The following is a 24,217-nucleotide window of genomic DNA, read 5'->3' on the forward strand; positions in this document are numbered from 1 at the left end:
TAACATCCATCTCTTTGAAAGGACACAGTGAAAGTGTCCTTAGGGAGAACCCCCTCATGCTTTGATGACTCTTCATTCATTCAGTTAACTGAAAACATTTTCCATGGCACACTTTCCAGATTCATTCATGACCTTCAGACTCCAGCAGGCCAACAGCACCACTCAATGGACACAAGAGGACATAACATATAGGGAATATTATGTGTGACGTACATGGATTCACTGTGACTCTCATGCCTTTTCAAACAGAACACAACGTCTTTGTTGATTTCTCAGATTTTTTATTCTCTTGTTTAGAAACAACAGTTCTGTTCTCTGACACTTTGTCAGAAATAACCAAGCAGACCTGGTCTCAGCTACTCAGCTAGGTTTGGAGCCTCCATCCACCCACACAGTTGACGGCTCACGTCAGAGTCACTCACACTTTTGTCTTTTAGTCTCTCTCATACACACATATTTACACACACATACGCACACATGCCACACTACTCTCCAGAAAAAAAACAGCGACCACGCAGGAGTTAGGTGGCACTGTAGAGATATTGTATCATAGCAACACCATAGCAACGCTGCCTACAGACGAAACAACAAAAAAAGCCAAGGCGGTGCCATGGCTGAGCGAGCTTCTAGTCTGCTATTGCTTTAGTAGGATGGCGTGTGAGAAGTTCACATTTCAGCATATCAATATGATAGGAAGTCCCTCAAAAGCTATGATGTTTGATCTGCTGGCACAGAAAGCGTCATATATATTTACAATACAGGCTGTAGGCATATGTAAAATGCAGATACACGGGCACATTCATGCACACACACGCGCACACACGCACGCACACACAATTTCAAACATGCTTCCCAGAAGCAGTGAAATGGTCACATGTCTTAGACATTGTATAACATGACAGCAAAAAAACAAACAAACAAACAAGCAAAGTGATAACATATACAGCGATATAATGACAATAATAACGTTAAAATAACATTTCGATAAGATTAACATTAAAAATAGTGACAGAGAATTAAATGAACAGTGATATCCAACAAAATGTATCCATAACAGGGTTGGAGAACATTTATGGACCCGATGAGTGTTTCTGTGATCCAGATTCCTTGTGTGCTCTCTTCACAACGAAATGCTGATGTGTACCCATACTGTACTGGTCCTGGTCATTCCTGAGGACAGGAAGCACTGCGATTTATGCATCTTTACTCATAGAAGAAGTGTAGGATAAGTGCTTTTGTAAGAAGAGTAAAAAAGTTGGAGAGTCGCCTCTAACCCTAAGTCAGCTGTGAGAGGCTCCAGCCCCCTGCGACTCCGATGACGATAAGCGCTTACAGATAATGGATAGATGGATGGATGGATGTGTCCCCGCCTTTTCAGGTCTTTTAAAAAATTGTTTCAACCAAATAAATGTATATTCCACTAGCAGGTGTAAAATGTGAAATTTGAAGAGATGGGGTTAAAATAGATTTCCCAAATTCATCAATACAAATATAAATACAGATATTCTACTTTAACTTTTATGCCATTTTTGTTTGTACACACCACAATATTAGGTCCAGTTATGTGCATGCCTTTGGTAGATACTCCATTACAATGATTAAGAAAGTGATATCATGTTTGTGTTGCAGAGTAAACATTAACCCAAACACTACAAACAGTCTCATGTCACACCTGCTGGTGCTGGCTGCCATCGTTCTTTGAAAGGTACAAGAGCAATAAATACTGAAAATACTCTTTGTCTACGCAACCTCATTCTTCCCATAATGCACATTGTTATGAGCCAATTATATGAAACATCAATGTCTACTCAAAGAAAATCAAATTAGTTGTTTCATATTTAGAAAATGTGCCTGGAAAATCATAATTTATGAAATAAATAAGTAGTAGTAGTAGAAAAACAGTCTTCCTTCCCTTCTCTGTATGTGAATGAATGACTATAACCCAGTACAGTATGGTACAGTCGAGCTCAGCGTGGCTCAGCAGCCTGAAAGAACACCACTGAAAGTCCACTGCCTGGATGATTCGCATCCTGGGTCACTGCTTCTCAGGCCCAGCTGCTCTGGAAGTGTGCCCCAGGATAAGGCTTGATGTCTGGGGTTCAGATCTTGGCCTCAGTGCTAGTCTGATCCAGCGAGTGAAAAAAAGAGGAGCGGATCATCTGGGCTTCATTAACACACAGGTGACCAAAAGCCTTGTTGTACCATTCTGGAGACCTTCCCCTGGAACAAGAGGAGCAAACAACACACATTAATGATCGCACTGCTGATCAAAGCTTTAACTGTGAGAACACTTGAAGTCTGCCCACACACCTGAGGTCCACTCTGGAGATGTGCGTGAGCCTGGTCCTCCCAGTCCCACAGGGCTCGAGGAGGTAATGTGACTCCAGCACCACCCCTCTCACTGCTCCCATGCGTGGACTGTCATCATGTTCGACGGAGACGCACACCAGCGTGCAGGAGCCTTTACACGGGTCTGTGCGCCATGATCTGAGGGGGCGAGGCAGAGAAGAGAAGTTAAATGTGGAAATGTGAGAGATATCTTCAAAGCGTGCACATATTTAAAAGCATCGATCCTAACCTTAGTACCACGTAGTCACAGCTGGGTTGAGGTGCCATGTTTTGGCAGGAGTACTGGTACACGTCTGTCTGTTTATCCAGTGTCTCCAGAACCTTCTCCTGCTGTAGCTCAGTCTGCCATAGGGGGCGCTCTCTCAGCAGCCGATGCAGCACCTCAGTGGGAGTCGCTGACACCTCGAAGCACACTCGCCACCGCCTTAGAGGGTTACCATCTCCCACCTTAGACACAAACACATCATAAGAGAAGAGCTTTATACCTTATCTGTTCATGTAGAATGTGTGTACATGGGTCTCCATGCACAGAGATGTGTATAAAAACTGAATTTCCCTTTAATTTTCTTGTTTTTGGCTCTCTTATCAGTAGTAGCAGTATGATAATTTAGTTCCTATATGTTTATAAAGATGCTGATATTCTATGATATTCCATAAATCCAGTGACTACATACCTTTTTAAATGCCAGTTCTGTATGGTCAGTAGTTGAGCGAGACACCCAGCCTTTGCTCTTATCTTTGGCCTCGTCTAGCAGGTTCTGGACCAGCCTTTCTAGATGCGCATGGTAGGATCCTTCCTCGTCCACTTCTTCTTCATCCTCGTCCACTTCCTCCTCGTGAGCCTTGCACAGCTCGTCCAGCGGGGGCACCATCAACTCAGCCTCCATGTAGGAGTTGCGAGACTGGGTCACCATTTCCTCTGGGATCTGGGGACGAGCAGAGGATGTGAATCAAATCACACTGTCGTCACAAAATCAGATCAGGCCAGTGTAAATATTTAAATATCATCAAATGAAGAACATTTTAATATTACATGTCATTTGCTTTCCAAATATCATCATCCTACTAAAGTCCAACACATTCATGTTCTGGAAGAATTACACTCTCCTAGTAGTATATACTGTACGCACTGACAGCCTCAAGGTAATGATGATCTACAGTTTTAGAAATGAGCTCATTACACACAATTATACTGTGGCCTCGGATAATAACAACTCAGCAGGGGAAACATCATTCTGCTGCATATTCAGTCGGTTATTTTCATCTGTTAATTTCATATATAAAGACATGGTCATCCGTTATTTCACAATGAATGAAACAGCTTCTGTCATTTATAGTTCACCTTCATCATCTTATAACTCTAAAAGCAGCAGCCATATTTAGATGATATGCGGCATAAGAAATCAAATGCTGCAGTTAATCCTGACCTGAAAGAGACGCTGGCACTCTGTGATCATGTGGGACAGACCCTGCGTGGCAGCCAGGTTCTCATTCAGGTCCTTCTGATCGGGGCGGCCTGTGGTGTACTTCCTCTGGATTGACCTTGAGGAGCAGAAATGATACAGAATATGCAGAACATAAATCATGTGAGTCTTAACACAGAGGGACAGAACGATGCACTTGTTGAGGTAAAGGCTATTTCTGTCATCAGGAATCCCCATATGTGTGAAGTGCAAGCGAACTGACATGTACAGCAACCAACATCACATCACAATAACATGAGAGACCCTTGATTTAACTACCACTGGTCACCACTGTGAGTAATACCACAGATAAAACAAGTATAAGACAACATAATGAGAAGAAAGACTACAGGGTTGGTGGTGCAGAGTAGCAGGTCAATGAAAACTCTTCTGCAGAGCTGTTTTCTTTTAGCCTGATGGCCATCTTTACTTACATTCTAATGGATTTATAAGAATGTAAAAAAAAAAAAGATGTGTTGAAATAATGTCCTGTTAAATAGAATTTAAAATCACAGAATCAGGATCTAATGTTGCACGACATGACAGAAGCTATCTTCCCCAAATGAATCATATATATCAGGGGTCTTCAACCAGGGGTTCATGGCCCCTAGGGGGCCCGCAGAGGTACTGCAGGGGCCCCCACAATTTTTGTCATAATAATTGACAATTTTCATAATAAAGGTGAATGTGAGAGTACAGATAAATGAGAAAGTGGAGGCATTTGCATTCCATTTGGATGAATCAGTGGACATGTCCAAAGACGCAGAACTCTTGGTATTTAATAACCAAAATGAAGTATGCATGAACTTTTTATCAATTATAAACACATACAGACTAATAACTCAGTATATAAATAGGTTAATAAGGTGAAATAAAAGTTGAATAAAGTTAATATAAAAGTTATTATAAGCCAGGCTTAAAATGTGACATAGTTTGATTACATGTGAGGGTCCCTGTTCTGTTTGTCTCTTGTCCAAGGGGTCCTTGATATATATTGTTTATTAATGATATTCTTGCGGGACAGGAATAACAACACACAAAAGCGTTGTCACTTCATGTGCACACCTCGGTGACAGTGTCTCGTTCTTCAGTATGCTGAGGTGGAAAAGCGAAGGTCCCAGACAAACAGCCAGGTTCATCGGAGTCATCTGGTTCTCCTCCACCAAGGAAGTGACATCGCGCAGGAAGTAGAGCAACGTCTGCAGAACCTCCCTGTTTTCATCCGGCATCAACAAAATGGCCGCTCTGACCGCCTGCAGCCTCTGTTCCTTTGGGACATCTGAAGACAGAATGGATGAATCAAAGAAGAGGTCACAGCTGCCAAGATCCAGTCTGTCATGTAGGTTTGAATTCATTTGTGCTTACAATAAATCATGCATATCAAATGTACGTCTCATATTAAATGCTCTTTCTGTCAGATTTGACAAATGGTGTCCAGAATTGCATCATATTAGAAAAAAAGTATATATATATATATATATATATATAAATAACTAACTCGGAGGCCGAGGCCACTTACACTGGTAAATATGCAGGAAGGTTTCCCCCAGCTTGCTTGTTAGCAGAGGCTCCGGCAAGTCCCTGAAGAACTGTTTGACCATATCAGCCACATCATAAGCTGACTGGTCCTCGTAAGTCACAGAGTCAGGTGACAGCTCACACTGCTGCCTCAAAGCCTGAATACGAGACTTCACACCGGACTTGCGGAACAATCCCACCTGAGACGGGAAGGAAAGAAGAGTCAGACACAAAGGAAAGGAAACAGGAAACTTATTTGCTTTGTGTCAGCTGCCTCATATTTGAAATGTAAATGAACAACATTTAGCGCTATAGTGAGAAGAAACCTCTCTAACCTGGTCCAGACAGTGTGTTCTGAGGTGGCTGAGGGCTTGCTGTAAACACAGAGGGAGCGGAAAACCACAGCGCTGGACATGAATGATGAGGGGAACACCAAACACACTCTTTTCTTTGTAGTCTGGCACCTTCATGCGCTTCATAAACTTGGGCACAGACCTGAGAGCGACAGACAGAAAACAATTAGTGAAGTGTGTAGGAGGAAGAGCGGCCTATGCTTTCATTATCTTTCTCTTCATGTAGATGCTGGTCAACAGAATTTCCCTGCTGGGCATAATAAAAGTAAACAGGACTGATCGTTAACAACGTTAACAAGGATGTGCTTGTGTTTGAGGGTCATGGCAACTGTTGGCATGTGATGTGGGGCTGAGAATATGAAGCCAGTTTCTGAACACTGACGCCTTTCATGACCTAATCACGCAAGAACCCATCGTAACAGCAAGTATCAGTGTAATAGGAGGTTCTAAAAACATGTGTGGAGGTGTTGATTGTGCATATAGGCCTGCTGTTTCAGCTCTGACAAAGAGAATTTAGAGGAAGCAGTAAAAATGGCAAAAACTGTGACACACGTGCTGAGAAACATGTGGACGGAGACGTGTGAACTTTTTACGTGGCAGCATGTATACGCACCATGTCCAGCCATGTTTATTAGACATGGAGTATTTCTCCATGATGGCTGTGAGGCGGAGCAAAGAGAACTTCTGCAGCAGGCTGAGCTGGCCCGCTGATTGGCTGCTGATCTGTAACGAAGATGCCGGCTGGTTGAGATGATCGGAGGTTCTGAAACTGGGCCATCGTAGACTAAGATGGGAAGAAACCAGTAAAGAATGAGAGACACAGAGTCATTCACTGGATTTAGAGCATTGCGGTCTAACATGATGATTGCTGCAGTTTTTTTTTTGCAGTGGTTTCAGTGATCAAGCTAAATCTTGTTTACAACCTGTCCTGATTGTCTGACAGCTTGTTTCTTGCCTTGTCAGACTCACTGCAGCAATGCGGGCGCGTTCCATGATCTCAGTAATTACTTTGGTGATTACAGTGTTGTCATAACCAATAAAAATAAGATCCATCTCTACAAAAACAAGATCCAAGATAGAACCAACCCAAATGATCTTTTAATTGCCCGAACAGCTACTCACCGTGGTCTTGTCAGTGAGGCTCCAACTCCAGAGTCCCGCCTCTCCCGACTGGTCCCTGTTGAATCAGTGTCGTTCAAGGAGACGCCGTCTCTCTCGCCTTCACTGGGGGTGGTCCTGCCCTCCCCTTCCTCCTCCCCCTCCCCTGTCTCACCCTCAGGCAGCACACTGCGGCTCCAGTGGTCCACTATTTGCTGCAATCCGCTGACGTGCTGGATGATGTCGTCCAGGTGAGGGAACAGATTGTCTTCTTTCTCCAAGTCCAGCAGGTCTCCCGTGCTGGCGTAAAGGTGGGAGCCTGGTACGTTGTCGTAAACACTCACCCTGCTGCCCCGAGGAGCTCCAGGACAGGGGGGCTTGGACAAAGGTTTACCAGACCAAGGCTCACCCAGACCATTTTTAGGTGGAGACGTTTGGGCCCGTGTCTGGAGGCCATTGTTCCTGTCTTCAGGGGAAGGCGCCAGGCTCTCTATGGACAGAGCTTTGGGAAAGGTGCCTGGTTTATGGTCTTTGGGGATGTGAACAAGGAGGTTTTCATATGAGTGAAACTGGTTTCTGCCAAACTGGCTCTGCCCCTCAGTCCTTTTACCCTGAGAAGGCAGCTCCATATCTTCCAGATACATGCTGCTTCTCTTGTTGGCAGTGCGGGGTTTCGTACATGCAGGCTCCTTCACTCTCGGCGCCACTACTGTCTCACTGCTGGGGCTCACACTCACCGTGGATTGGTCTTTACAGTCATTGGTAAGAAAGACAGGGGAAGTGTCACCATCAGTCTGGTGGTTGTGTTTAGGGCTGTGTTCTAATTGGCTGATGGGAGTACACTGGAGCATCTGCAGTGCCTGAGGCTCTTCCCCCTGTAGCACCGGCCCACTGATGACCAGCGGTGGCCTGCGGTTTGAGCTTTTCCGCCTCGTCGACGGCCCCCACGTGCGCATCATTTCCATGCGACGCAAAAACTCCTTGGCTTTACTCCGCCCTCCCTGCCCGTGGCGACTGCTCTTAATTGGCAGGGAGTTGTAGTGTGGAAGTTCCCTGGGTGGCTGGTAGGAGGCGGAGAGGGAGGCCATAGATATAGAGTCGGGCATGGCGGAAGCAGAGTCCTCGCTGTGCAGCGAGGAGATTTCCGTGATCTCCTGCTCGCTCAGGTCAGTCAGCACACTCTCACTGCTCACTGTGCTGTGCAGTCCCTCCCCCTGACCTGTTGGGCTGCTTTCATTGGTGCTGTCCAACAGGAAGTCTTGTAGACGAGACCAACGCCTGCTGCTCCACTCGAACGTCCATCTTTTACTGATGGCCAGTGGGTCATCTTCATCAGAGTCATCGCCCTATGGAAAGATGATGGAGGTATTAGTCCCTTTAGATTGTGTTCATACATCATACATGATGATTGATTGGTTTATTTTACTCCATTTAGGATTCACTACAAATAAATCAAGAGTTGTAAACACAGTGTCACATGGAATGAAAGCTCAAACAGATTCTTCATCATCAGCACTACATCTGAGCTCAAATCAGAACCAGTTTTATTACAGTGACTGACGGCGGAGTGGTTTTATTCTCTCTGGAACTCACACAGAAGACTGAGAGCTGACTGAATAGTTGAATCTGTCAGACACCTCATTAAAGTGTCCTTTACTGCATCCTGATTGGGGAAACATATACTGTGATCGTAAATTGGTTTCATTTCGCTTTTGAATTCACACATCATATATCCATATCACACTGCTGGAAGCAGCCCAGGGCCCTCAAGTACTGAAGCTCTTGGTGTAATTATTTAATCCAGTTTCTAAAGCGTCCTCACACTTCAAAGTCTGAAACCAAGAAGACAAAATAGAACATGTAACTATTTTTTACTCTGTACTTGGGATATCTGATGTATTTCTGTCTCTGTACTGAAGTTTTCTGCGTACGTCTTCAATCGTTCATTGTTTTAGACGTTCATCTCTCTGGACGATTGGATGGTTAACCACACCTGTCATCTGTCAGAGAGCCATCAGCCTGTTGGTTTACCGTATAAGAACGAGTAAGTCCACCTGGGGTCAAAATGTTGTCCACGTAAATCAATTTGTGGTTTGTGGAGTCAGTTACTGTCCACCAGCCTTAAATCAACTGTAGCAATGTAAACACAGGGTGGACTCACAGCTTAAAAACATATTCAGTCAAACAGCAATAAAGAGTTCATTAAGATCATGTCTTATAATTGGAAAAATAAATGTCTTACTTTCTTCTTGGGGTGGCTGACATCCAGTTTCATGGAGGCACATTTGTTCAGAGTATTTAGACGTCTGCAACACACACATAAACACACAGTCTGGTATGTTAGATATGTTCTGTCCGTTGCCGTGTGTTTGTTTTCTTCTACACTGTAACACTCTTCCTTTCACTCTTTTATCCTCACTTCCTCTGTCTCCCTTTCCCTCTGAGTCTGATCAGTCTCTCAGGCGTGCATCTTCTTTTTGATCTTTGATCTTCACGTCTGACTCTATCTTTGCGTCTCCCACACTGCCCTTTCTTCTCTGGCATCACTCCTCTGGGACTGATCCTCACCCTCAAGGAGTGCATCTCCCTCTGAAACACAGCCGGCTCCTCCCTTCATCTGTCACTCATCCCCACCCCCCTTCCACTTCCACACTTTGTGCATGTGTGCTGGGGGCAACTTCCCTACAAAAAAAAAGATTCTCGGAGCAGTCTGCACCCATCCTTCCCACCCACTTTCTCATCCCTTCTGCAACTCAGGGAATGTGAACAGCAGCGGGTTAGGAGGGCGGTGTCTGCGTTGGTGCCTTTCGAGATGGGATCATTAAAAACAACTTTAGCGGTTTGTGTCATTTGAAAGATTTCAGCCTCTAATGGCAGAGTTGGAAATCCTCCTTTGTTCGCTGCTTACTTTCCGTGTCCTCTCATACAGGGGATTACTCGCTTCTACATATAAACCAGAAAATACCAACAGGAAGCTGCAAGCTGTCATATCAGTTGTCTTTTCTGCTGAAAATAAACTTCCAAGTTGAAAAATATACAGACAGAGCTCTCGTAAGTCTCCACGCCCTGTATTTCTGCTGCAGGATGGTTGAAGATGCTTATGTTCACATTTTTTTCATTTTTTTGCAAGCATGAGCAAAGAGACAATGTAAAGAGCAATGCAGCCACAGGAGAGAGCTGATTATGAGCGTGTTTTACAGCTCCTGAGACAGTTCTCTGTGGGTCTGGTGTGTATTCTCTCACAATATAGCTGTGAGGAATCACTAATGCTATAATTACCACACCCTCCTCTACCATGAGCATAGAAGAAGTGGAGAGGAGGGGTGCACAGAGAAGAGAGAGAAAAATAAATGAGAAGAGAAGAAGAGACATAATACAGAAAGATCATAGAGGTGTGCAATAGGGACTGAAAACACACGCTCAAAGCCATCTGGTAAAATATACTGGCATCCCCTCACTCCTTCCCCGGCACCCTCAGCCCCCCACCAGTTTCACCCCCTGAGGGTCTCTGCTCTTTGAATGGGAGATCAGAGCGTGGCAGAGGGGAGGGGAGGTGACCAGATCAAAGCCTGGGTGTCTGCACGGGAGACAAGGATGGGGACTTCATTAAGGGTCGGGGTCAGACATCTAATGATTAGTGGTTAACACCAGACCACTGGGACAAGTCAGACTACAGAACAAGGAGAGAGTGTGAGTGTGTGTGGAGGGCGGGGTCTGTGATTCTACTGGAGAGAGAATGAGGTCTGTATTCTGAGTGAGTGTTCTTACCGACACAGAGGCTCCACCAGATCCCGGTCCAAAAAGTCGTGGTCCCTTTTCACTGAGGAAATATCAATGGGAAACTGGGAATCTGTGAGAGAGAGAGACAGAGATGTTTCGTTTGAGACCCCGTGACATGTGGCACAACTGCTGCTGCCCCTATTAACACCTGTCATCTGCATCTGAACTTTACTCACACACACACACACACATACACACACACACACACACACATACACATTTTCAAACCCCGAAATAACTCATATTCTCCACAATGCCAACGCCAAAATGACTCAAGCCTTTTATTTTGGTGACTCTCTGTGTGTGGTGGCAGACTGCAGGCATCATGTGCGCCGAGGAGCAGCCACAGAGTCCCAGAGGCCGACATCCATCCATAACCCAACATTACTGGATCTCACAGCAGTTCTCAGAGAACTGAGTGTGTGTGTGTGTGTGTGTGTGTGTGTGTGTGTGTGTGTGTGTGTGTGTGTGTGTGTGTGTGTGTGTGTGTGCGCGCGCATGCTGCTGGATTTTAAGAGCTACTTCTTAGATTACTGGGGCCGTTTCCTGTTTGTGCCTCAAACTGTATGAGACCCAAAGATCATCACGTGACTGAAAGCCCGTAGAATCTTCAAAATGAGGGGTGGGAAGAAGGGAAGAAAGACAAAAAGATAAAAAAAGAGATAGTAAGAACATTTTGACTTTGACATGGGTGATGACTGGGGGAAAAGAAAGAAAGGTGGAGGACAGAAGAGGGAGAGAGAGAAGCTATGAGAGTCCCAGCAGTGATAACAAGGCCTTTCCCATGACCCCTCCCTCTGGACAGGAACTAAAGCCTGGAAATAGAACGCAGCGGCCCAGAAGACGGGGATATGAAGATGGAGGGATGGCAGAAAAAGAGAAAGAAACAGAGCTGATGAAAAAAAAATAAGACAGAGAAAGACAGAGAAAAACTAAGAGCAGGAATGAAAAAAAGAGACATATGAAACAAGGCAGCTGGGTATATGCTGACTACTGTGTGTGTTACCTTCATAGAGCTGGGCATACTGTGGAAATCCCGCCGCTCTGAGCCAATCACAAGCCTCCTTAGCCTCAATCTCTGCAACACAAAAAAAAAGAAGCAGTACACACATCAGCGCACTGATCATCCACGACTATTCAGAGTAATACCATAAGCATCGTCCTGAAAGAAGAGCTAATATCATTTTTATGGAGGAAAGACTTCATATTATTCCAGTGGAGTGATGTCTTCATGTATTTCCTGTATACAATAAAACACAGTCATAACTCAAAACCTTTATTTATATGCCATTTTCTGAAAATGTATACAGAATAAAGTAGTATTTTATATCAGAGATTGTTAATTTTACAGAAAAACACTGTAATATTTAATTACATATTTTATGGTCACGGTTTGGCAGTGTTTTCACCATAAACTCTACAGACATTTTAAAATATGAAATAAAACATTCACAACCAACATTATAACCGACCGTATACATGAAACAGTACTAATATTCTTTTACTGTAATATTAGAAAAGATTCTACCGTGTTTATTACGGTAAAACTCTGGCAACCACAGCTGACAGTTTTTTGCCGTAAAAACAAGCGTTTGTTTTTTACAGTGATTCTAACATTATATTTGGCAGTCCATTTTTAGCATACACTGGGGGAACATCTCAGAGAATCAAATTCTCCTCTGGGAATTCACTGGAATGATGAGCTGGAAGTCATCCAGTGAGGGACACACCATTATCTTCTTGAGAGGACAAAGGAAACAGTATACACGGTTTATATTTATATATCACATATTATCATTACATTTATATACTCCACTCAGACGAACCAGCAGATCAGATTTTGGAGTTCACGAACCAGATTTCAGCCGTTAATGCATAAATTTAACAGGCTTTACACATGGCACCACACCCCATTAGGTGCTGCCGCCAGCACCATAAGACGTTTTACAGGCATTTGTTTTACTACTTTTTTCCGCTAGCATATGTATTGCTCACACTGCTAAACTGGCAGCTCTGAAATGTGCGTGTGTGTGTGTGTGTGTGTGTGTATAGGTTCTTTATGAGCAGACACTGATTAAACCACTCTGCAGAGCTTTGTGCTGACAAAGACATCTGGATGATCTGTAAAATACAGCAATATAAAAGACATGCTATATATACAGAGATATACGTTTACACCTATACACACACAAGTATACCTAAATAAGTAAAAATGACAACAGCAAAGGATGGATTACAGAGCCATAGCAGGTCATTACAAGACAAAATAAGAACAGAGGAAATGCCTACATGGCAAGTTTTTTCCCCAGAGTTCTTAAATATAGAACAATATCACTCAAAATGCAGAAACTGTCATTGCTGCCCCTATCTCATACCTCTTTCAAACCCAAACTCATTCACTCTCACTTGTCTCATTTAGTCATTTCGAGGTGCTAGCAGTGAATAGTGGAGGCACCACAGAAACACAGGGGACAAAGTTCAGCAGGGCAATAAAAATCCTCCGTCTTCACCATCAGAGATGAGAACGGTCAGAGGAAACGATCCTTTCACCACAATCCAGCAATTACATCCCTCTCCCAACATTCTCAGCATAACTCATCTGTCTAAATCACATATGAAGCAATGCGAGGGCAGAGCGTTCAAAAAATATTTTTTGTAACACTCTGAAAATAGACCGGAGAAAGAGAGAGGCTGTGTGCCGAGGAAATCTGTGGAAAGGCAGAGAGCTGAAAACTTACTTGAAGCCCTCATGGTGCGGGTGATAACATGCTTCTATTTCTTTCTCCTTTGCTCAGACTGAAGTTTCTTCTCCATCCCATGGCACTTCCACTCGCTGCTATCCAGCTTTCCATCAAGTGGCAATGATTCTCCGCTGCCTTTCCACCCTTGTGTTTACAACTCTACCTCCCTCTTACAGCCTGCCCCATGCAGGTTTTCTCTTCCCTCTAATTTTCTCCTCAACTTCCTCTCTCGCACTTTCTGCTTTGTTAGTACCCACATACAATATCTCTCTATTTTTACAGCTCTCCCTCTACCTTATCCTACACCGGACTCCTGTTTTAGTTCCCAATCTTTGCCCTCTTCTTCTTTCTTGTGTCCTTTCCTTTACATTCTTTCCTCTCTACTCTTTCTGTGTCTCCCACTCTTAACCTTGTCTGCTCATGATCCACGCTTGCTCTCCTTCATCACTCCATCCCTTTTGTTTCTTTCACTGAAATATCCCGATCCTCTCTTCTTCTTTGCTCTTAAAAGAAGCCGGTCAATGCCACCACATCTTCTTTGTGTTCACCAGAGCTGCTGTTGCCCCATCACGTCCACAGAGGAAGTGGCTAATTTCAGCTGGAGTTTGCATTAGCCGGCCCCTGAGGTCACAGACTGATGACTGGTGGACACTAACTTTACATGTCAACTGAACCTACCGGCAGGCCAGCAAGGAGACTCTGACCTCGAACTCTTTTTCTTTTGGTTAACACTGCAGGCCAGAAAAATGCAGTGTGTACACACACACACACACACACACACACACAGCACAAACATTTAGCACAGTCCAGATGTTGCCCCCAGTGAGTCAGAGAATGCAAAAAGGATGAGACAGGCAGACAGCTGGGGTGGGGATGGTGGCTGCGATGGACAGACCCTGTGGGAAAACCACAGGCAGGAAGACATACCACACCAGCCACTTATTCACTGAGTGTGAGATTTGATAGATTATCCACTCTTTATATAGAAACCACAAAAACGGGAGATGCGGATGAAGAGGAGACATCATTTTGAGTCAGTCCCACATACAACATTGTGGTGCCATAAACACTCACCAGTGCACCACATCTTAGTCAACAAATCCAAAGTTTTTCCCCATTTGAGTGACATTTGATGAAAACTACAATGCCCAACTGTTTTAGAAAATGACTGAGAACAAAACTCAGCATGCTAATAAATAAATAATAAAAGCTAAGAGTAACAACGTGAGGGCAAGGAGTTAATCTATTGCTTCTTCATGTCTTTGCTTCTTTGAAAAAAACCCAAGGTGATTATATATGACTGAAAACATGTTATATTTCATTTCAATAGATCAACCAAAAAGTTACACACTGAACCTTTAAGTACTAAAATCTGATCAAATAAAGAGAGTGAGAGATCCAATGCAACCTTTGGATGGAGCTATGGCCTCAGATGCAATCTGAGCTCAGTTTTTTCTGTGTTTATCTGTAAAAAGTTGTTTGCCATCCAGTCCAATGAGTGTTTCACACACAAAAGACACAAATAGTTGAATATCATCAGCATAACAGTGACAGGAGATACATTTATTCCAACAGATGAATAAATGCAAACACAACCTATTGCTAACAAACTTACAGAATGCTACAAGAGCATCGAAACCTCCGACAACTTTCTAATGTTGTGTTCAAAACCATTCGATAGTTATGAAGCCAGTGTCGCCTGCACATACACTGGCGGGAAAGCACAAAAGGGTGCGCTTCATTGTGCCGTTTTTGCATTTGTCTTTGTGTTTGTGCACAAAGGTGCCAAGTGGCAAAGCTTCTGTCAGCGTGTGAACAAAGCGCTACCATTCATCTGCGCAGAATTTAATCAAGAGATTAATTAGTGCACAAACATGTTATTAGTGGGCCACAAAACACACAAACGCACACACAGTCAGTCAGAGCTAATCCGAGCTGCCTACCGAGTCAGTCTATTCCGCCTCTCTGCGTTCCTGCTGCGGAGAATATATGACAACAGGCAGCAAGCCACTAGCACAACAGCAGGGAAGGTGGACAGATGGTATGTGTGTGACTGCATGTGGGTGTGTGAATATGGGCATCAGTGTCTGGGACAAAAGGGGCTGTAAGGTAATTCTGTACATAACAAGAGTGCCAGCTGTGTTACATAACACACACACAATACAAGCACAGCTTCTTCTCTCAAAGTGTGCATTAGCCTTTCTTTCCTCTGCCCCTGACTTTCTGACAGCCTTTCTCAGCGTTATGTCTGCACTGCGCCGGGTCTCAAGGACCCTGAAGTACCTTGCATGACATCATTTCCTGCTCTGAATTTCCCAGGCGTCCAGGGCAGCATGTGAGCTAAGAACAGCAACAGGAAGTTCCTGAACATGTCAGTGGGAGTATTACATGGGATAATTGTTGGACAGACTGACGCACCACTGAGAGAAGACCTGGGGAATAATAATTGGTTAATTTGACAAAGTTATGTGTTCATACTGTTTATTTAAAGTATTTTCAGTCTAAATGAATTAGAACTAGAAAAGATAAACAGCTCTGATAAGGGAAGTGAGAGGTTTGTAAAGGCTGTACAGGCATGAAGTGAGCTGCCATAGTCCCTCTACAAAACCACACACACACACACACACACACACACACAAACGGATGCCTGGAAAGCAGCCACATTCCCACATATGCTAAAGCACTTAGTCCTTCATGTTTAAAGGTCATAAAGAAAAAAAAAGTAGCAGAGAAGACAGAGGAGGAGTAATGGGAGAGAGGGAGGAAGGAAGGGTGGGAGGGACGTCAAAAGAGGACTATGTCTATCCCGTCCTGTCCCATATAGTCCATCTGTGATGATGTCAAGCGCTCAGGAATGTACTGTGAAACAGAACCAACGCTGGCATGAAATCTGTGCAGGTTCAGGTACAGAGTCTACTGTGCGTCACTCACAGAGGGCTGAGGAGATTAGACAGCACCTGGATATACAATATGACAGATATGGGAGGACTGATTTCAGTTCAGCACTTGACCTGGATTACTGACAGCACCCATGTTGTGATTAGACAAACAGGACGAGATAGGATGAAACAAGAAGCCTGAAGGTGTTAAGAGTTGTGTGTTTGGTTATGCCACGTTTTCTCCAGCAGAGGGTGTTGAAGCAATATGTCACAGCAATGCATTTAACTTCACACATCATGAAATGCCTTCAGGCTATGAAAATGTGTGGGAGATGTTCTGCATCTCATCCATTTTTTTGTCATTTAGCGGTTAAGCGTTTAGAAAGAAGTGCTCAGCTTTGATGGGAAGTCAGTCGAGCCTTGTGGTTTGGTCATGGTGAGGAAAGTTCTCAGTGACAGCTGCTGCACAAGCAGCCTTCATCGAGTGACGGCAAACAGGTGACGAGTTCAAGGAAAAACCTGAATAAATGCGAATGCTTTCGCATTTTTGAATAAGATGATGTGCAGCAAAATGATTCATATGTTATGGCCTTCACAGTCAGCTCACCAACACAACTAATGTGACACTGTGGTCAGAGGTGTTACAGCACGCTCCACTATCATCATATAAAGGAATATCTGTGAAGACTAGTCATCAACCCTCCAATGGAGTTCTGAGGCTTACATGAACGCCGACTTTTTTATACTGACAGGAAATGATACAATTAGGCGGGTGCATGACTTTGGAGCATCAATGCCAATTAAACTTTTGGTGTTTCCATGTAACAGTTTTTGTTTGGCAGGGTGTTCCCAACCCGTTTTAGCAGGGAGCAGCCCCTCCATTTCCTCTGTGCATTGTGGGCGAGGAATGCATATCAAAAGCACACTCAAACATCAGTTTGAGCAAGTTTTTTTTGTACGCTTACTGTTTTGTGTCTTTTTTGTCACTTTTGCAGCTCGTTTAGTATTAAATATGGATTTGGGACACAGCTTCTATGAAGGTTTTTTCTTTCTTCCTTGCAATAACTTTTTTAGAGCAAATGGAAGCCGAAGAAACAAGACTGATCACTGGTTCAGTTTATATGTTGAACTTGCAACAGTTGTCTATTTAGACATCCATCGGACACAAGAGAAACATCAGGGTCACGTCTCTGGCCACCTGATGAACATCAGTCACTTGAGGGAAATGTCTGTCTCTTTATGTTCTAAATGATGCATTATGTTCACCAGCTAGTGGCTAACTTTGTCAGTGCTGAGCAGGTACTGTACAACATGTAACACTATGTAAGAGCAGCTGGGTTTCCATCCAGGTGTAGCACAAATTTCAACTGAAAATACGAAGGAATACATGTTTCTATCCACTACCATTAAGAGAATATTAGGAGTTGTCATGACAACAGGTGGATGGAATCCCACCTAGTGCTAAACATCATAATTTTATATGTTATTATTATAAGAATATTGATTATAACCATTTTAACTTTCTACATGGCAGGAGGGGAGGCATGTACTTTGATAAGTGGAAAACAACAGAGGAGTGAGGAAGATGGAGAGAGTGTGATTCTAGTAAGAAGAGAAGCAAAGTGTGTGTCAGGGTTAGAGTTAAAGTTGCACGATCACCCAAAACTAACACAAGCACAAACTTGCTTCTCCGTCTACATTCCTCGCCCATCACAGCTGTCATATTGCTCTCTTCTCCTTACACATCTTAGCTTTTTTAGATGCTCCATACAAGATTTGGCTCGCAGGGAGACAAATGTATCATCAGGGGATACATAAAACAACACAAGACCTAACAGGTTTCTGCTTCGTCATAAGACCAGAGCCAGGTGCTGTGGTTCAGTGCATCAGAACAAAAAAACACACCACAAAGACAAGACCTGATCTGTTTTTAGTGCGCCAACAGCGGACAAGAGAGTAACTCGTCTTCTGCAGTGAGCTCAACACACATAAGAGCAACCACTTCCACTGAACACCGGGATGTTCTGTTTACTCCGAGGGAAGCATGAGTCATGTGACAGGAAGCTGAGGAAGTAACCATGGAATACAAAGCTGAGGAGCTGGGTAAGAGACAAAAACAAAAACACTACAGCCTTTTACGGTTTGTTATGACTTCTTTTAGATTCATGAAAGACATCTTTGGAGGAGAAGTGGCTCCATGTGTCCAACTGACTCAGACCAGAAAGAAGTGGGAGTACTGGCAATCTGAAGCGTGTAAGCTCTCGCCAATAAAGTCTACTTAAAAAGTCTGATGAATCAGAAGATAGATGGGTTACTTGGACGACTGAAAAATCTGTGGTATAGGTCAAATACTGAATAAAAAGGCTGCAGTCACATTCCTTTTCGATGTTTTTAGGCTGCCACACTTTCTTGATCAAAGCTTACACTGTTTGAATCTGCACCCAGCTCTCTTCTGTCCCTGTGAATGGAGGAACACGAGGGGTTTCTTGCGTTCAACCACAGGATAAAAGAAAACTAAAAGGAAATTCACACCAGCTCGGCTTCAAAGTGTGTCAAACCTCTTCACATTCCACATCCTTCTTGTAAAAACAAATCTGAAGGAAAAAATGCGAGAAATGTGAGAAAAATTAAATTTTTTTTCTTGAAAGAACATCCCACAAATCTAATCAATAACTGACAGACAAATCATCACTTTGCCATAACTCTATATTTCTACCTTGTGCCAGCCTCCGTAGCAGCTGCTGGCGGGCAATGATGCGTGAGAGGCGCAGGGCAGAGCGCCGTCGAGGGGTGTCACCCAGCCTCAGGTAGAAGTCCTGCCCGTAAGGTGTCATGGCCTCCAGGCAAGTTCCCTCATTGCTGCTGTCGCCATCACTCTCACAGCTGTTACTGCCGTCCTTGGCACTTTGATCCGTGCTGTCAACGAGGTCATTGATCTCCATACTCCTACTGTCTGTGAGGTCAGCACTATCTGCGCTGCCCTCAGTACCCGCAGTGTCAGCATTCTCTACGCAGTCACTCACGCTGTCAGTGATGGTTACGTTCATAGAGTGTGTACATTTACTTCCACCAGTAACATCCTCATCTTTGGCTGTTTCTATTCCCTTTGCATTGTCCACACGGTCCAGTCTATTTACTGTCTCTTGTGTCCCTGCTGCTGAGGTAGCCACACTGTCCACACTCACTGCAGTGTCCACATCATCCGTAACGGTCATACTGCTGTCCACAGCCTCCATAACACTGCAATCTAATCCTCACTAACCTACAAGTCCTCCCTCTCACACTGATGAGTTGCTGTGTGAGCACTCCGTCTGAATTCTTGCCTCGAACATGCCCTCACTGGAAGCCAAGTCAGCTCCCCACCCGCCCGCCTCCTCCCTTCAACTCACCACAGTCGAACAAACACAAGCTTCATCACACCACCTGACTCAGATGACAGACCTCGTTCTCCACACACACCCACATGCGCGCACACACACACACATACACACATGCTGACTTCGCTGCTGAGATGGGAAGAAGGCTCAAAAACAAATTTCCACAAGGTCTTTTCTTTGGTCACATGAGCAGCAGCCAATGGCTTGAGACCTCTTCACTGATTCCTGACGCTGTGCCAAAGACAAATTTTGGTACATGCCTCGGGCAAGTGTGTGTGTGTGTGTGTGTGTGTGTGTGAGAGGGGCACATCTGGGATGGGATGAGAGTGGGGATAGGCCTGGGGAAAAAAAAACACTATCCAAGCAGTCATGTGACAAAGTGAAGTGGGAAAGTGCAGAACAATACAGAGCATGTGGGTGTGTGACGTTGTGCTGAGGAATGTACGTAGGAGCAAACCAGTTGTTGAGTTAATGAGGGTGAGTGTAAGGCCATTGAGAAAAGTTTGCATGACATTTAACATAACTGATCCCAGTGCCACATCGTAGTTTCTAGTGAAAGTACCAACAACCACGTGTATTGGAAGTCAAAGTACTAGTTCAGCACTAAAATGTCCCCTGTGACTGATACATTATTATATCTGTTCTTATTAGATAAGAGAGTGTGCATTTTACTGATGTAGTAACTGGAGGCAGAGCTAGCTTTATTTTAACTTCTTTACTTGCAGTTCAGCTGGTTTAGTCCAGTGGTGCCAAACCTAGGGGCCAGGCCACTCTGAAGGGTCACAAGATAAATCTGACGAGTCATGAGATGATTAATGTAGTAAGAAAGATTAAAATACACATATACACACACATTTGTATTTATTTTCTGGGCTTTTCTCAATTATTATTATTATTATTTTTTGCAAATATTGGATCCTTGGGCAGGGCGACATGTTAATCTGCAGAGTAACTAGCCACGATATCTGTCAGATAAATGTAGTGGAGTAAAAGGTACATTCCCTGATTGGAGCCTCTGAATCACAATACATTCATGATTAAAAATCAGTTATTTAGCAGTTGTAGTAAGAAATCCTAATGTCTGAAATGTGTTGCCATACAGTAACTGAGTCGGTGGATAAATGTCTGGAATGCAGTGAAGGAGGAGGGATGATTATACTTTGACCTAGTTTGGCAGAATAGTGATTTGCCAGGACTGGAGGATATAGGGGGTCATCTTAATTCATTTTCGGGAGGCGATATGCAGGAGGTCTGAGAGGGATGGGGGCACACGTGAAAAGTAGGTCATAGCTAAAGTCAATTTCAGGTCACACAGGCACCTGATCTCACAGTAGAGGGGCATTACTGTACAGCAGAGCTTTTTATTCTAGAGGTCATACACTGTCAGAGGTAAGAGTGAGGTATGTGCATTAACCACAGAGCCCACATTAATGCTCAAAGAAAGAAAGTGAAGTTGTGAAATCTAAAATCTGTGATTCAGTTTGATTAGACTGCCCTCTTGAGGTAATCTGGGAGAAAATAATCATTCATGATTACACACTGTAAAATGAGAAGGATGGGTTGTTTGATTACTTTTCATGTCAGTCTAAATAACGAGACAAAAGAAAATACACCAGAAACGCTGTGCACCTAACTGCGAGCAAACTTTCCAACTGATGCAGGGCACAGCAGGCTGACGCAGTAACGTGATAGTGAGCTAAATAGATGTGTGTAAATGGATTGGCACAGGGCAGGGCTGTAGTAAGCAGCCAGTAATATAATATCCATCACTCTGTCTCAGTTACAGCCGGCCAGGACAGAAACTAAACAGGCAAACTGAAGAGGAGGCAGAGAAACTAGCTCCACTTCACATGAAATGCAGTCACTTACTTACTTACTTATTACTGTCAGGATCTCATACTTATGATCACATTGTAAACCTTTGCTTCTACTACAGTATCAGGTATAAACTACACTGTAAAAAAAAAAACTTTTCTTTTTACGGTAAAAAAACGTGCAACAACTTTACCATAATAAATACAGTATAACTTTTTCCTAACATTACGGTAAAAGGATGTTAGTGCTGTTGATTTTGCAGTTAACGTTGGCATTTTATTCAAAATCCAAGACTGTTTGCCATAAAAGTGACATGAAAATACTGTGTTAATGTAGTATAAATAAGTATTGCCATGAAATATTACATGTTTTACAGTCTCTAATAATAAAACACTGTTCTGTATAAATTCTCTTAAAATGCTGTGTAAATAAAGGTTTTAAAATATGACTGTGTGATACTAAAAACAGTCACAAAAACATTTTTCAGGGCATATTTTACATGTGTGCTGTCATGGTTTGGTTTATCACCGTAAAATCTGACATTGTCAGACAGTGTATATCTCCAAATACAACAGTTTTCCTCATCAGTTCACTCTTAACATTTCCAAAATGGTTTTATTTGACGCAGCTGCCAAATCTGAACGTGTCCGTCGTCTTTATATCTGATAGTCTTTAGTCTTTTGGCAGCTTTCAAGAATGACACTAATGTAACCAGTCTGAGCTCTACAGTCAGGGTATTTCCAAGCTTCAGGGCTATGACTGTCAAAGCCCAGTCACCTTTAATCTTTAACCTATAGACTTAGATAGAGCCAAGTGACCCCATTCCTGAGCATCTAAGGCTGCACATGAGCTCATAAGAGATAAAAGGAAATGTCTGAAATGTAACTCAGAGCAACCTAAACTAGGCCAATCATAATTTACAAACATCTTGTATATTCTGGAGCTTCTGGAGAAATTTCCTTGGGGGAAACATGAGAAATTTTACCATGTTGTTGAAGGTTCGAACCAAAGAGGGAACCTCAGTTTGTTGATGCAGCCTTGAGATTATCTATGAAAGCACAAGCAGGCTGCTGAATTTGTCTTCAAAGCATTCAGGGCCACTAATAAGACACTATACAATCACTGGGCTTTACTCGCAGCCAGCTGATTAACAGGATAGCAGTGAAAGGCAGCTCTAAAGTGACTAGTTGGAAAGAGTTTACCTGCATCTATGTTTTCTAACAAACCCTCACACACACACATACACACCACACGACACTCACACCAATGTGATGAATCCCACACTCAAAGGGAGATCCCACCCCCACCACTAACCTAAAAATCTGCAGGATTACAGCTAAATCCAGGTGCTATTGTGTACTCTCAGTTTTCACACACACACACATAGAGATGATTGAATGGAGCCATAACCACAATTGAATTCACTTTGAAATTCAGTCACACTATTTGGACTGTATCAAGTCTCTGCTACTGTGTGTTTTTGTTCATCTTAAGCTTCATGTAGCAAAGTGTCTTACATTTAACTTCACAGCAGTGTTGCAGGAACATCAACACAGACTCGTCAAAATGTGAGAAAATGGGCTCACTTACAGTTTTTCTGTCGTTCAAATGGCTACCATCCCTCACACAATTACACTCCAGAGTTTTTTAAATTGAAAACATTTGCCGGCATGGACTTCTTTATACAGTATGGCACTGCTCTGACTAATTCATAGTGGAAAATGCGCTGCTGAATACCAGCATAACGGAGAGGCCAGATGTGCACATTTTAAGGATTCCCCATCTCAAAAATCTGATCCAGGCAGATGTGAACTGTGTGCCTTGCGAGCTGATGGGTTAAGCAGTGGGGCGAGGGAGGGGAGTTGAAGGAGGGAGGGAGGGGGAGCTGTGGGTTTGAGGCAGGGGTTTAGGCTGTGGCTAGAAGACAGGATGAAGGGGTGAGAAATTGGGGGAAAGAGGATTACTGGGGCAGCAGGTGCTCTCTGGTGACTGATATTCCTCTTTTATTAATTGCATACAAAAGCAAGTAATTACCCATCATGCAATATTAAAAATGATTTTCAACAATGCCTTCTTGCAGGTCAGTCACACATCATTGCTGTGCACTTGAACACAGTGGCTTTGAAAGATATCGTGGCATGCGGTGTTTTGCGTGGCTGTGGATGTGGGAATGTTGATCGTTTCATTTGCTTAAGAGGCAGACATCTCGGTAATTACATTACACCGAGCAGACAGATGCAACTCTCTGCATCTCTCTCCCTCCCTCCCTCTCTCTCTCTCTTTTCCTCACTTTTCTCCCTCTCCTCCCTCTCTTTCTCTCTGACGCACAGAGACGGATCAACTCTGCGCATCCAGGCCGCTGTAAATATAGAGCAAACCGGCTGACCCTCCAAAAAACTTGGTGCATTGGCGCACACATCGAACATTTCACTCCATGCAGATATGTATCAAATCCAAAATCCAAAATAATAAATCCACATTTACGCTACTTAGAAAATGCAGTAAGCAAAATAAACCCCTCTCCAGATTGGAACAGCAAATGCTGAGTGATTGGCATCTGAACCCCCAGGCTGGACTCCTGTCCACACCACATGCCTGCGCTGTTTTGAGCACTATATTTGACAATGACCTTCCCAAAATATCAGGGAGCGCGCTGCGCGTGACGCCACGGGCATAACACACAAGCTATATGCAGCACATAGACTGAGATTAACTTTTGTCCTCCATATACTTCTAACATTATACCAAAGTTGTTTTAAATGGCAGAATGGTGGCCTCAGGCTGTGACTACATTCATCCATGCTGTCAGAATCTGTTTCATTTCAAACGCTACAGGGTGCCTGC

At 43.6% G+C, this 24,217-nt stretch overlaps 1 protein-coding gene across 4 annotated transcripts in view; it reads right to left on the reverse strand.

The window, feature by feature from the left end:
* Positions 1-264: 264 nt before the first annotated feature.
* Positions 265-24,217, reverse strand: part of stard13a (StAR related lipid transfer domain containing 13a) — a 42,567-nt gene continuing 18,614 nt past the window's right edge. For 2 of the 4 annotated variants that reach the window (XM_027289786.1, XM_019275755.2), the window contains 13 exons: positions 11,568-11,639; positions 10,550-10,631; positions 9,024-9,087; positions 6,806-8,127; positions 6,297-6,467; positions 5,666-5,825; positions 5,332-5,530; positions 4,878-5,091; positions 3,777-3,891; positions 3,024-3,275; positions 2,579-2,796; positions 2,311-2,487; positions 265-2,220 (listed from right to left, as the gene is read on the reverse strand). In XM_027289786.1, the coding sequence (XP_027145587.1) occupies positions 2,100-2,220; positions 2,311-2,487; positions 2,579-2,796; positions 3,024-3,275; positions 3,777-3,891; positions 4,878-5,091; positions 5,332-5,530; positions 5,666-5,825; positions 6,297-6,467; positions 6,806-8,127; positions 9,024-9,087; positions 10,550-10,631; positions 11,568-11,639 (3,167 nt within the window). In that variant the 3' untranslated portion in view covers positions 265-2,099. Of the gene's footprint in view, positions 2,221-2,310; positions 2,488-2,578; positions 2,797-3,023; positions 3,276-3,776; positions 3,892-4,877; positions 5,092-5,331; positions 5,531-5,665; positions 5,826-6,296; positions 6,468-6,805; positions 8,128-9,023; positions 9,088-10,549; positions 10,632-11,567; positions 11,640-13,299; positions 14,058-18,897; positions 19,553-24,217 lie in introns of those variants that run through there. The other 2 variants (XM_019275754.2, XM_019275756.2) reach the window with 2 other exon arrangements.

This window comes from Larimichthys crocea, chromosome II, assembly GCF_000972845.2.
Source record: "Larimichthys crocea isolate SSNF chromosome II, L_crocea_2.0, whole genome shotgun sequence".
Lineage (NCBI taxonomy): Eukaryota > Metazoa > Chordata > Actinopteri > Sciaenidae > Larimichthys > Larimichthys crocea.